Genomic DNA, 14,722 nt, shown 5'->3' with positions numbered 1-14,722 from the left:
GATTAGGCACACAACAGATATGCAACCGGCATCTCATCAGTCATCCACAGTAAACTCCATAGTTCTCTCCAGATGTATAAATATCTAAAAGAATTCTGGCCACAGAATACAATAGCTATGCCACAGGTTTATAGATGTATAATGAGATCTTTGGAAAGGAGGTTGCCATTTCTTGATCATTGTTTGAAAGCTTTTTACAAAAAGTTAAGATTCACAGTCATAAAGCAGTATTCAGAATCATTTGGCAATTTCTCCTTCTCCTCCTCCACCTCCTCCTCCACCTCTTGTTTTTCCAAAGTCTTCTTTTCTTTAAGTAGCATTTAATTAAGCTCCTAGAAGCCTGTGGGAAATAAATTGGAACTTAATTTTTTTCTGGAAGACTACTAAAATGCATAATTACTCATACCTGATTAAAATACAAACACTTTCGCTCCTTCAGTTCCTGCTTTAAACTCATTAAGGTAACCAAAGCTGTGACCATTCCATAACAAAACCTCAGGCCAGACTGAAATGAGTCTAGATCAGTGATGGCGAACCTATGGCACGCATGCCACAGCTGGCATGCAGAGACTTCTCTGCAGACATGCAAGCCATGTCACCAGATCGCTACCCCCAGCAAACAAACCTGAGGAGGTGGCTGCAGCCACGGTGCTAGTGCCCCAACCGGTGGTGGGCCAGGGTCCAGAGCAGCTGGTGCTGGCGGGATTGGGCATGACAGGAGGCGGATCTGGAGTGGGGTCTGGAAGCACCTCTGTGCCCAGGATTCCCCCTTCCACCATCACTTCCACTGCCGCCAGTTCTGCCCACTGCCCACTGTTTGGTTTTGTCCCCCCCCCGGTTTGGCCACTTGGGCTCAAAAAGGTTCACCACCACTGGTCTAGATTATCTGTTGAGACCACCATATGCTCCAGAACCTTGCAGAGGAATGGAATATCGGAGGTTAGCTCCATGGTGGGGTTCAGAAAGTGCTTTTTAAAAGAATGGTTTTTCAGTTGCTTCCTTCTGACACTTTAGAACTCTTGACATTCATCATTCCCCCTTGCATGCTTTATCAGTTGCCTCTGGTTAAGCATGTTGCTTTTATAAGTCAGAAATGGCAAGAGTGGATCCAAGTGCTTTTATCTGTAAAGTGCCATGCAGATTGTTCACAATCAAATCTATGTTCTCCTCCTATGGGAGAGAATGTAATAGGCTGTTTCCAATTCCAAATAGTTATTCTGGGCAACTCTGTACAGAGGTAATGCTATCAAAGGAGTAAGATTTCTTTGCTGCCAACCCCAGCACAGAGTTGGCCTTTGTATGCGCTCTATCCTATATTTGGTTGAACTTGTTCCAACTTTTCCACAATTGTTGTTCTAATCTCTCTTGTGCTTGTTTCATCACTGCCAGTTCTCTAATAAGCAAGTTTGGCCCCATTCTATGGAGCTCAGGAACAGATATGTCCACTGCCCTGGCTATTTCCTAAAGATAACAAAGGCTTCAACACAACTGGCTTCTGTGGCAACAGGCAATCAGGAAACCATCTTAATCAGTTCCCCACCTCTGCAGAAGCTGTGTTATCCACCAAATAATAATCTGATGACAGAGATCTCCTGCACACCCAAGTCACCATCAACCTACCCAATAGAGAAAGCCAGGTCTAAAATATTCCTTGCAGTATGAATTAGAGTAGATACTACTGCACCCACCAGGACTTGCTTCCTGCTGTGCAGAGTACTTTGGTGGGCAAAGCAGAGAGAGATGGACACCCACCTTTTATTTCCCAGTTCCAAAGGAATGGTACAAGTTGGAGGTGGGAGTTGGTCGGCACTTTCTATGAAACTTAAGAGCCATACAGTCAAGGTGCCTGGTCTGGCCTGAAGGTCCTGCTTACAGTTTTGAGGGTGCACTGGTGAAGTGACAGCCATCACAGAATTCTCGTTTTGGTTTGCTCTGTTAATATAGCATGCAGCTTCATTTACCCTGGTCTGTTTTGTAAAAGGTTATGGCTCCTACATACACAGTATTATTATCTCTGCCTTCGTAATGTAATATTGAGGGGAGCAGGGAATGGAAATGGAATGAGTTTTGCCATGAGGAAAAGAAAGCCTGAAAAAGATTGCTCCTGGCAGAGTGTGAGGGCACCACCTCCCTCCCTTGGCACAATTCTCCATCAGACCAAGGGAGACAAGAGAGACTCCAGTCCACACAGCAGAGAAATCTGCACCAGATTTAAGATGTCACCCAGTACGGCTGGAGTAAAATCTTACCAAGCACAAATGCTTTTTAAATTGAACTCTGCAGGTCTGCCGTGCATGCTGGCAAGAGGCAGAGGCAGAGATGGCATGCGGTGGACTCTGTGCCTTGACTGTCACCTTGGGCTCAGGATAGGAGTAAGAAGCAATAAACACCCACCCCATCTCCCCTGGGTAACTGACAACTTTCAAGGAGGATGGTTCATCAAGACGAATGATATGGCTGCATCTAGAACTAACTCTCTCCTCATCTTCTACCTCAGTGTCTTGCTGCTCATCCACTTAAAAAGTAAGCATTCCCTCTCTCTTTCTTATGTCATTTTGTAACTCTTCTGTCTAAGCATATAAGTCAGTAGTCCTGGTAGACTAGCTTGAAGGGGAAAAAAATAGAAAGAATTGGTTAGTTCCGAAGTTACTGAAAACCACAGAACAGATGGTTTTGAGGTCATGGGAGTTCAAGATGCTTAGTAAAACAAGAGGCTTTTCCCCCCAGTGAGTGAGTGAATGAATGGATTGTTATTTGGATGCTGGCTACTGAAAAGCACTAAGTCCCTGTCAAACATTCTTGCTGCTTTTAAGATCACATCTGGACTCTCCTAAGGCTCAACATGTTAGAAACTACAGATAACTTTTTTTTGGTCATCCATTGCAACTTATTAATTTGCTTATTCCATCTGTTTTGGCAAGTATCCTTCTTAGATCTAGCATTTTAAAAGAGTCTTACAACAATGTCATAAAAGTCTTGAATGGGGGAGGTTGTACTAAAAAAAAATAAGCTTCAACAAATAACAAAGTGTGCTTCATTTTACCTATATGACCCTATAAAACTAGAAAGTGAATTTGTGAAACTGATTTTTTAAGAGAAAAAAATATATATTCACTTTACAGAGACATATAAAAAAAAGCTTTCAACATGGGCTTCTTTCATTATTTTGACAGATGGATGACAGTAGGTATAACACAGAAAACATAAATTGGGCTCAGCTGGTTGGTGTGTATGTTTATGAGGAGAAATTTATTCAGCAGGGTTCACAACTAAGTTAGAATATGCACGCATGTGTGTTTGACTGGGGAGACTGTATAAATTGTGCCCAATGAGTCTGAATCTTAATCAAACAAGCTTCCAGCAGCTGCCATGCAACAAGGAGACTTGGCATTAGCGTCCGGTGCTTTGTAATCTGGGTCACCTTCTGTTGCTTTGTAGGCTCTTGTAGCTCCCATACACTTATAATGTCATATACAGCAGATGCTGAGAACTGTTAAGATGAAAGTGAGAAACAAATTAGAAGGAAAAGACTTTAGGTAACTTTAGGTAAATGGGTAACTTTTTGGATGACGGTGCTAACTTGCCATTGGCCAGGAATCTATTTATATTTGTATCAGTATTAGATTTATTCATAGCCTGCCTTCCATCTCATTAGCTCAAGACACCATACATAACCCTCCTTCACTCTCCTTTTATTATCATACGAACAATGTGTGAGCTAGGTCAGGGAAATTGTCTGGCCCAAGGTCACCCAGTGAATTTTGCACTTCTTGGGGACTAGAAGCATGAAATTCCCAGTTCCCAGGACAATATTCTGCTAAAAAGCCACTTTTAAAACTAGATCATTTTGGATTTTGTCCTCCACAGGGAAATCCACTATAGTGAAAACAGAATCAAAATTCCATCTTTGCATGATTCTTTTGCAGATACACAATAGTTGGACCTTTACCCTAACCACAATGCCACCTAATCCAGTCTTCTGGCATAAACCTGCACAAATCATAATCATCAACAACAAAGTCTTAGCCTCCACAGTACCACAGTTATGACACTGTAGAAGTGCACTGCCGAAAGTTTTGTAAATACACACCATGGGTATCTCTGGAGGAGAGGGAGCAAGGAAGGGTGCTTCCCTCCCCTCCTGGAATCCTAAATGTCTTTATTATTTAATGTACACAAACAGATGCTAATTGTTGTAGTGGTTCATAATATGTGCCACACATTGCGTGCATGGATTATGCTAACACCCCCCCCCCCAAGAAAAAGTATTGTGAATACTGTAATGCACACAGATATACCCACATTGGATTCTGACAGCAGCTGCCAGGATTTCTCCAGAGTGGCCTCTCCCAGCTAGATGTCCTCCAATATGTTAAATTACATTGCCCATCAAGCCCAGCCAGCACAGAATTACCATATGGGCTATGGTCATAGGGAGTTATAATTCAACGTATCACTGTACTGTCTGAGTGTAGTCATCAAGACCTCTCGTGAACAAGACCAGGACACATTCTTACAAACCATTATTTCAGTTGACATGGCTAATGATTGAAGGAATCATAGGAAATTGCTAAATGAATAAATTCTGTTGTGATAAGCCACTTGAAAGTCTCTACAGCTTCAGCAGACGCCTGAGTAGAGATGGTCAGGAACCAGGAATATGGCAGTTTGTGATGGCTTGTGGTTTGTCACCAAACTCAGAGGGGGTGGGGAGGAGAATCAGTCCAAGTTTCCCAAAAATTGGATTTGAGATGCCTGAGTTATGGCCCATGTACGAATCACCAATGCCAATAATAGCTTGTTTCTTTTCATTCTGGACAGGAACATTTCCCTGAGGTGCCCTTAAATGTCGATAATGTGCTTGTAATCTTGAGAATAGACTATTGCAATGCTCTCTACATTGGGCTGCTTTTGAAGGTAGTTTAGAAGCCACAGCAAGTGCAGAATGCAGCAGCCAGGCTGGTTTCTGGAACATCACAGTTCAATTGTATTTCACCTGTCCTGGCATGTCTGCACTGGCTGCTTACGGTTCCATGCCAAGTTCAAAGTGCTTATGTTAACATTTAAAGTCCTTAACGGTTTAAGGCCTTGCTACCTGTCTGAGCACCTCGCCCTCAAAACATCTACCCATCCCACTCATACCTCATGCACTGGGTTGTTGCGGGTACCGACCTCGAGGGAGGCCCAAAAATATGTCATTTGAAACCAGGCCTTCTTGGTTATCACTCCATAACTTTGGAAATCGCTCCTACCTGAGGTACAATTAGTCCCTTCCCTCCTTGGTTTCAGGAGACAAGTTAAGACTTGGCTTTTCTCACAAGCCTTCTTTGGCCTTACCCCAGACTAATCTTACTGTTTGAAGAGGCTTTTCCTCCTCCTTGTTTATGTACCTGGCCTGTTTTTGCTGCCTTTCTTGTATTTAATATTTTAAATATTTAAAAAAAATTTTAGTCTGTATTTTTTACTTGGTATTTTATCTTTTGTTTCATATTACCCGTATTTTTCGCTCCATAAGACGCACCTTTCCATAAGACGCACCAATTTTTTAGGAGAAGAAAACAGGAAAATATAATCTGTTTTCTTCGCTCCATAAGACGCACAGACTTTCTACCCCCCTGTTTTGTGGGGAAAAAGTGCGTCTTATGGTGCGAAAAATACGGTATGTCTCACGTTTATCGATTGTGTGGGCATTATTGGGGTTGTTTGTGTTATTCTGATTTATTTGCCCCCCTGAGTAGTAGCTCTGCCACTAATTGGGTGGAACAAATTAAAAAACAGACAAACAAACAAACAAACCATGAAATAGGCCATTTCATGGATTGTTTCTTGCTTTGTGGTTCATTTCGTGCCCATCTCTACTCCAGAGTCTATAAGACTTCTGAATGTAGAAGACTTCTACTTTTGAATCTACAAGATGACATGCACCAGACTTTCAAAGTATGAAGCTTTTTTCTTTTATAACTCTATCTCTTGGAATACCCCTCCTTGCTTCAAACTGCACCAGCTTCAAAGCTGTGTACGGTAAGACCCAAAATTCATCAACAAGATTCATAACACCTAATGGTCAGAATCCTATTAAATTTATTTAATATCTGTGACCTTTCCAGATGTTTGTCATGCACCCTGTTGCTCATCTGTGTGCACTCCCAGGTGCATGAGAACCAGAACACTGTGAATATATATATTGCAATATACATTTTACTAGAGGATTTTGGCCATTGAATTTGATTTCAACTTGGCTTACATACAATCAATAAAATAATGCCTTACAATCAGTAAAATAGTACGGGTCCTGCCTGCAGGACCTTCTTCATCTAAGAAATGTACCATCAGTTCCCAGGTTCCCCCTGCAGCAGTTTGATAGAACTTCTATTCTCCGGTGATAGCCAAGGGAGAAGAGTGATTAAGTGGTTGGGTTGAGAGCTGGGGATGGAGTGGGGGGAAAAAAGATAACTAAGTGGAAAAATGGGAACTTCTCTCTGTGGAGGACTCTGAGGTAGACATCTAGGGATCCACTTGGAAGAATAAAGAGGAAACTGAAACGTAAATAATACATTTCTGCTTCAGTAAAACAGAAAGAACATTGACAAAAAATCAAGGTTTTTTTTTGCCAGTATCAGAATTTTTGCATTTGCAACATTGATCTTGGCTAATTTCTTCACATCTAAGAGATTTTCAGCTACAGGGCAGATTGTTCTCCCATCAGTCCACCTGCACAACAATCCACTGCATCAGTGGTTTGACACTTGAGAAGCTCCTTATGCAAGTGGAAACACTGTTGATATTAATGGGTGATTTCCATGATCTCTGTTCACTCAACAAAGAGCGAAGAGCAAATTACATATGTGGAGCACTATGCCTTGCCAGCATTATGCAGCATGCTGACTAAGATAGCTTCTGACTTATTGTTTGGACCTTCACAAAGTAGAAATCATAGATGGGTTGTTTCTTTCTTTGTGAGCAGTCAGTCTTATCTTTGTAAATGGAAAACATGCTATAGATATTATGTATGTGCACATTGCTCAAAACAGAACAGGAAAAAAAAGTTTGTTGTCTCACTCTTGCATTAGAGGCAAGCTCTCTTGTGAGGGTTTGAGAATCCCCTATAAGCTGTTTTATCATGTCAAGACATCTTATTTGGACCATAAATGAAACACTGGCAACATTTCTTCATAACCCTAGGCAGATGTCTAAACGTGTGGTATGATTTTCATTTCATTGTGGTGGTTTGATCTCTGGAAATTGTTAATGCTCGTGACATTCAGAATCACAGGTTTAGATATAAAGTACTTCCAGATAAGCTTAGGCCACATAGTAGGGATAACTGTCATCTTTATGACCTACATGGGAGCTTCTATTCTAGGGGTGGGTTACGTGAGGCCCTTCAGATGCTCCTGAACTACCATAGCTGTATTCAGAATGACTAATGTCAGAGATCAATCACATGGAGGGCTACAGATTCTTCGTCCCTGCTCTGTCCAGGAGCATCCATCTAGCTGCTGCTGCAAACACAAGGCCAGCTTAAGAGAACTCTCCCTCTAACCCTACCATCTTAATACCGAATGCAGAACATTGCCATTTTTAGAGTAAATGGTCATCCCATGACTTGCAGTTCTTTAAGAGGAATGATTTGATAGTGATTTTATTATTCTCTGACCATGAACATATGTTATTATTGTTGTTGTTATTATTTTATCATCTCAGTTGGCTACTAAAAATGTCAGCGTAGCATACATGGTTCTTCTAGTCTTTGATCCTGATAAGGTCAGTAAATTAATATGAAATGTAATAATGAGCAGTATGGCTGAAAAAGGATTTGGGGGCACTGTTCTTTCCCACCCAAGTTCTACTGTTCATCTGCCATAACATGCCATCTCACCACATGACTTCAGCAATGTGTATTCCTTGTGTAATATAATATTGTTCCCTGCGTGTTCTATGATGAAATGTGTGTCATGGACACAGGAACTTGGACAGGTTAGTTTTTGTACTAGAACTCATACTACTCATGCTAGCTAACATACTCTGGGATCTGTTGTCGAAACAATTTTTCCCCTCAGAGGAATGTACTACCCAGAGTGGTAATGGTTACAGTCCCTCCAGCTTCAGATCTTCATTTTGTGGGAACTCGGAAGTCTGACACAGTCCTCAGACAAGTATACAGCTTGCAACATCTCTCTACATACTTTCCCAAACGAGCCTGTTCCTCATGATGAGAAAATTCAGCACACAAAACTATGGGACATTAAATTGGCTATGAGTGGGCACAAGGAGTTATGTTCACCAAACTATTTAGGTATACAGACAACTTTTAACATTAACCAATAAAGGAACCCACTTTTAATACCTCTCTTGCTCTTCTCTGTCAATTGTTCTTGGCTTCTTTTCTCACAGGAAATTATTTCTGATGAAGAGTACGAAAAATCTTAAAATCAAATATTTCCCACATCCTGTACTGACTGCTCTTGAGAAAACTAACATGCCAGAGCAAAAAAAGTTCTCACTGAATTCCCTCCCAATCTTTTCCACATTAATCTAGCTTTCTGTGTTCAGCTATTTACATACAAGAGAATGTTCAGTGATGGGATCACATACCCTCAATCTGAATGAGCTCATAAATTTTCGTTTTTTGACTAAGACTTCCACTATGCTGGCTGGGGATTCTGGGAGATGTAGTAACATTTCTGAGCTCTAGGTTGAAGTGGGACATGTCAAGAACAGTATTACCAAGTCATTTGCTGTATGTGGACATGGTTACTCCTGTTTTAGCTTCTCTATCACTTTTTCCTGTGTGTAAGCCGCCTAGAGTGGTCATTTTGAACAGATAGGCGGGGTATGTATAAATAAATAAATAAATAAATAAATAAATAAATAAATAAATAAATAAATAAAATTAAGACAATAACACAGCTGTTGCTTTTGGTGCATCCCACTTAGATGAGAGAGGAAGCTCTCTGTCAAAGATCAGTTCATAGGAATCTCAACGTTTTAAGTACCCATTGCAAGAATGCCTTCAAAATAAACACTTCAGGCATATAAAGTAGAAGGCTATAATGTTTTTCCCATGCTGCGAGAAACTTCATTGGCTAGAGTCTGCAGAGTGCTGGGGTTAAAGGCACATGGACCAGATAGTTTTATGGACCACTTGATGCCCTTGCCAGTAAACCAGCTGATTTCACTAAATACAGTAATTCTTTGTGTGAGAGAGCATTTTTACTTTAAGAAATACCACATCCTTCCATATATATTTTACCTAGGCACAGATGTGAGAATTTTAAAATTCTAAAAGTTCAGTGGTAAACTTTCTTGTAAAAGGCCCCATCCTCTGTGCAAGACAATTCAAACCATAGATTGCAACAGGATCTGTATGTTAGAGATCTTCACATGATTGATTAACATGGTTAACATCCCATTAACTACTGTCATCAATGCTTGTGTTTTCTGTTAATTGTGTGATGTACTGTATGCCATTTTTAAATTTCCTTATTTCAACTGTCCTGACAAAATTAAAGCAAATCTGTTTTTTTATTGCACACAGCTGTAATTTGCACACATATGAATACTTATAACACACACTTTACTTACAATGAAAGCTGCACATATTAAAAAACCCAATTTTCCACTTTGAGCAGTGGATACAATATAGTTTCCGCTCTTCTTCCTCCTAATGAAAAAGGACTGTTCTTTCTCTTGAGAAAGTACTGTTACTTTACAAATGCTTTACAAATGCTTAATTAATGTCTAATTATCTAAAGAGGGTGAAAGCTCTGCCTACAAGGGATTTACAGTTTTTGGCTTGGTTAGAGAACACTCCTTGCTTATGAAGAAGATGGAGGAGACCAGCAAATTCCCAGCAATAGCAAGCAGGCCCCTTTGTTTGCCTGATGAGTTTCTGAAAGTTCTGGTGCTTTAGCTCAGTGGTTCTTTACCTTTGTTACTCGGATGATTTTGAACTGCAACTCCCAGAAACCCCAGTCAGGACAGCTGGTGGTGAAGGCTTCTGGGAGTTGCAGTCCAAAACTCTTGAGCAACCCTAGGTTAAGAACCAGTGCTTTAGCTGACCCTCATTAGCTGGAGGTAGAATGAAGTGCCCGCTAGGAAGATATGCACCAGGTCTGGAGTGTTCCTGTAGGAAAACTGGCTGGTTTAAATAAAATGAAATAAAATACCCTCAGTGTACAAAGTCATAGCCTGTGTTCTTAGATAGCTATTCAAATTCGGGGGGGGGGGGGGGTGCAGGGAGGAAGATAACATATTTCTGTCTTTTCATTTACAAGTTACAGGGGAGGAAAAACAAGATAATGTGCTAAGATATTTCACCGCTTCACATTTGCTTCCATTAATAATTCTCATAATTGTAACATTCAAGTAACATTTCATCTCCATACTTTTGGGGGATGGCAGGGAGAAGAGAGCATTTCAGCACTTCAGCTAATGTACAATTTGGTCTCTTGGAAATGGAGCCAGTCTGAATAAATAGGAACAGCTGAGCAATTACATCTAAGTGAATCAGTCATGGGATTATTCTGGAGGACTGGAAAATGGACGGACAGCTGAGTCATAATTGCCAACTTTCTACACTCTTAAGTCTAAAGCAGGTTTGAATATTTTTAATCTCAAATTCTTTCTATTCTTAATATGACTATGAAGACATTTGTTAAACTAGAAAGGAACCGAATTAAAATTCTCTCCTATCCCTACTTGTGCATGAGGGTTGGAGTGGAGAAAGAAAAGCCTTAAAAATTTACTTACATTAAAAACTGAATGGACAACCAGGAGTGACACTACAAGTGTCTACGGTATTTGTTTGTGTATATAAATGCTAGTTGCTAAATATGGTAAAGTCTTCAGCCAACAGACCAAGCAGAGTCAATTCAAGGCTCTGGTGGGCCCTGGCCAAAGTATATAAAAGTGGCTCCCCCTTCCGCCACCCCCCACTTACCTCTCACCTGAATAGGTCACACAACATCAACAATGTAAGTGGGGGAAAACACACCCAGCCACAGTTCTGGGCTCTAATATTTAATCAATACTGGCAGGTAAGGTATTCTCCTCTTATAGAAGGAGAACTTTACAAACTCACCATTTTAATGCATAAACTTTGTATATCACGCCAATGAGCAGTAAATACATAGACTTACTATATCATGCCAATTAGCAGTAAATACGTAGACTTGGTGTTGGTGTATCATGCCAGTGAGCAATAAATGCATAAACTTTGTACATCATGTCAGTGCCCTCTGCACCTCCAAACAGCTTGCCTCTGCCATCTTAACCCCCAAACAGCATCTCTGTACCATTTTAATACCCTCTCTACCATCTTTGCCCCTAAAACAGCCTCTCAAACTTGACCCATGAACCACGAATTGCCCCCAGGGACCTGACGAACAATGAATCAATTAGTAATTCCTCGGGTCATTTTTGTTTTTTTGGTTTTTTTTTTTTGCTTTCTCTCCTCTTGCTGTGCCCCGGGGCTTAGCAAGGGGAGGGGAAAGCAGGGATCAAAGCAATCGGGCAGCGCTTTGATCCCTTTTCCCCTCCTCTTGCTAAGCCCCGTGGGCGTTTTGTGCAGACCCTTTTTTTAAACTTGGAGATCTGGAGGCTATATACAGACTTGAGGTTTCCACTTTACTCATCCTGATACACAGTAATAGGAGAGTCATACCTCAAAATATTGTTGATCCTTATATAGACAACTTGGCACCAACCATGAAATGTAGCTAAGCTGGCAGAAATCCCCTCCCTCAAAAAACAGAAACAAAACCTACTTCCAAAAACAGAAGTGTAAATTGTGTAAACTGGAACTCTGCATTCTCTAGGCATGTAAATGCTAACAGACTGCTGGAAAAAGGCAAATAAAAACTCAAGAGAATTGGGGGTAAAAGATTGTTGGACTTTTGGAAAAGTCATGGCTTGAACTGTGAGTGCGAAGCACTCCACCCTGCAACATTTCGTTGCCGATTCCAATTGTAACCGTGCTATTTCTGAAAGACAGGTGGATTAAGAGGACCCAGCGTTGCCAGTATCTGTCGACGTTCATTGACTCTTGATTTTCTTCTTGGCCAAGAGAATAAATGAGAAACTGGAATGAGCTCAGGTGTTGCTAACCCAGATTAGATTTCTGCAGTGTGTGAACAGAACCCAAGGTGGGTTTGTTCTTCCAAGTATCTCCATTATCTCATTGTCTTTACGATGATGGATTTGGCTGCTATTTTTCCACCAAGAAAAATATTAGCAATTCCTCTCATCCTCCTGAAAATTCAAATTTGATCTATGCAGTCATCACTATTAATGGTCCTTAAGGTTTTTCAGCTCTCTCTGTATGTTTAAAATTCTCTCTGCTTGATAGAATTGGGTCTGCCTGTTTGCTACCATTTCATGTGTCTCCTTCAGTTTTATGGAACACACAGGACGCTAGGGTCCTTTACAGCAGGGAGTGTACAAAATCCACCAATTTGAATTTAAAAACATCTCAAATGCATTCAGATTTGTTAAGTGCTGGGTGAAAAAGCCTTCCTAAGGCTTTTATCATGCTCCTATTGTACCATTTCCTGAACTGGAATGAAGTACAGCTACTCAGATGCAATACTGTTAAGCAAATTGAATTTCTGCCAGACAGATGATTAACACAGGTTTCTTTGAGGAAAGTTTGGTGAATACCTCACAGATACAGTATAATATAGACACACTTACACATTCATGAATAAATATATTTGCATTTAAATGACTAGGTTGGCATTTGAGAGGAAACATGACCCTTATTTACAAGTTCATTTTTAATGTTACGCACAGTGAAGCAAGTGTTCAATTGGCAGCTATTTGATAAGGATGGCAGTTCAGTTGTAGAGCAAAGGGAGAGACTTGCAAGATTGGGTAGGTAGCTTATTTGTATCGTGGAATATTGTTTTCCTTGTTTTCTTGCCTATCTTAATGTGTTAGGATTGCATGTATGTGTGACTGTGGAAGAATGTTGTGTGGGCTTTGAGTGGATAGGTCTCAGAATTAGGACACTGCATAGCACTTGCCATGTCATAGCCTATTTGCAGGATTTTTAATGGGGACCCAGAAATATACAGAAAATGATGAAGACAAAGGGATGGAGCAAGTCAGAAAAATTCCTAAAGGATACAGGGTGGGTTGGCCTCGAATCTACATGCCCTTTATTTAGGTACAGAATGGTTGGGTGGTGGTCCACACAACTGTAGGTCTGGGCATGTGTAACATATGCATATTAGAGTCCCTTTTAGATGCTCTCCTTTAATCTAGGTGAGCTAAAAAAAAGTGGTGGAGATATGGGGATCCACATAAACCCCTCTGGCAATTCCAGGTAAAGATGGAAAAAGTGACCGAAATCTACAGATCTGCTGCCTGTTAGTGACCAGCAATCTGACTCAAAATAGTTAGCTTTCTATGTTGCTAATTTTTCTAGACACACTGAACTACCTTCATGAAAGGAATCATGTTACAGACCAGCCCGATCAGACCTTTATCAACTATTTGGTTCATATATGCGTACATGTATTTGTATTCGCACATACATTTGTATGTGTGTATAATATATGCAGAGGAAGAAAGAGAAACTATATAACCATAATGGATTCTTAGATGGGCAGGAACAGGACAAATGTCTGGTTTGCTGTCTTTCTTCCTTGGATGTAGATTGGGTTTTCGGTGTTTATTTTGTTCATATTTTTTAGTGTGATATTTGTTTGATTCTTTTTAATATTTAATGCACTTATTGTTTTTAGTTTTTAAATGTTGCCTTTTAATGATGTAAGCTGCCCCGGGTCCTAAAATATTTGAAATAAATAAATTTCTCTGTGTTTGAATAGTGGCGAAGCCACGGTTTATGTTTCATATTTACTTTGTTCATATATTTCCAACAGCAAATTCACACAGAGAACATTGTTGGTTCACACCTACAAGAGACTAACTCACCCGCTGTGTTTTCAGCCTTGGATGTCTTTTCTTCTCTGCTTGTGAATTAGCTTGAAGTGAAAAATGTTATTCTCTACCTTCATGGGGTAACTGCTTTCTTCCCACAATCTCTTTCATCAATTGTATTTTTAGAGGTTACTGAAGGCATACATTATGTACTTACAGTAAGTCTGGCTTCCAGAAATAAACCTACATACACAGAGAGACATCTGAGAACAATTAGGAGAACTGACACAGAACCAGCAAAAAGGTACTGACATATTTTTGTTCAGTGCTACATGCCTGAGTTTTTAGACAAAAGCCAGACCATCTCCCAATGAATGAATTACAAAATTAAAATGAACTGATTTGCCAAAAATGGGTTGAGGTTTGCTTGTGTCAGAATAAGGAGGTTCGCTGCGGGTTAAACCGCAGAAGCCTCTGTGCTGCAAGGCCAGAAGACCTGCAGTCATCAGATCAAATCCATGCAACAGAGTGAGCCCCTGTCACTTGTCCCAGCTCCCACCAATCTAGCAGTTTGAAAGCATGCAAATGCAATTAGATAAATAGGTACCACCCTGGTGGGAAGGTAATGGCATTCCGTGTCTAGTCACACTGTCCTTGTGACCAGGAAGATTGTCTTTGGACAAACACTAGCTCTATGGTTTGGAAACAGAGATGAGCATCGCCCCCTAGAGTTGGACATGACTGGACAAATTGTCAAGGGGAACCTTTACCTTTACCTTACATAAGGAGATAAAAGCTAGACAGAGAAGAAAGCTGGGTGGGAGAAGTCAATTCATTC

At 40.5% G+C, this 14,722-nt stretch overlaps 1 protein-coding gene across 1 annotated transcript in view; it reads left to right on the top strand.

Moving 5' to 3' along the window:
- Window positions 1-1,714: 1,714 nt before the first annotated feature.
- Window positions 1,715-14,722, top strand: part of CRB1 (crumbs cell polarity complex component 1) — a 165,874-nt gene continuing 152,866 nt past the window's right edge. The window contains exon 1 of the mRNA XM_078392297.1: window positions 1,715-2,523. Within this exon, the coding sequence (XP_078248423.1) occupies window positions 2,061-2,523 (463 nt within the window). The 5' untranslated portion in view covers window positions 1,715-2,060. The remainder of the gene's footprint in view (window positions 2,524-14,722) is intronic.

The sequence above is a fragment of the Pogona vitticeps genome, chromosome 4, assembly GCF_051106095.1.
Source record: "Pogona vitticeps strain Pit_001003342236 chromosome 4, PviZW2.1, whole genome shotgun sequence".
Taxonomy (NCBI): Eukaryota; Metazoa; Chordata; class Lepidosauria; order Squamata; family Agamidae; genus Pogona; species Pogona vitticeps.
This window is presented reverse-complemented; position numbering and strand designations above follow the sequence as displayed.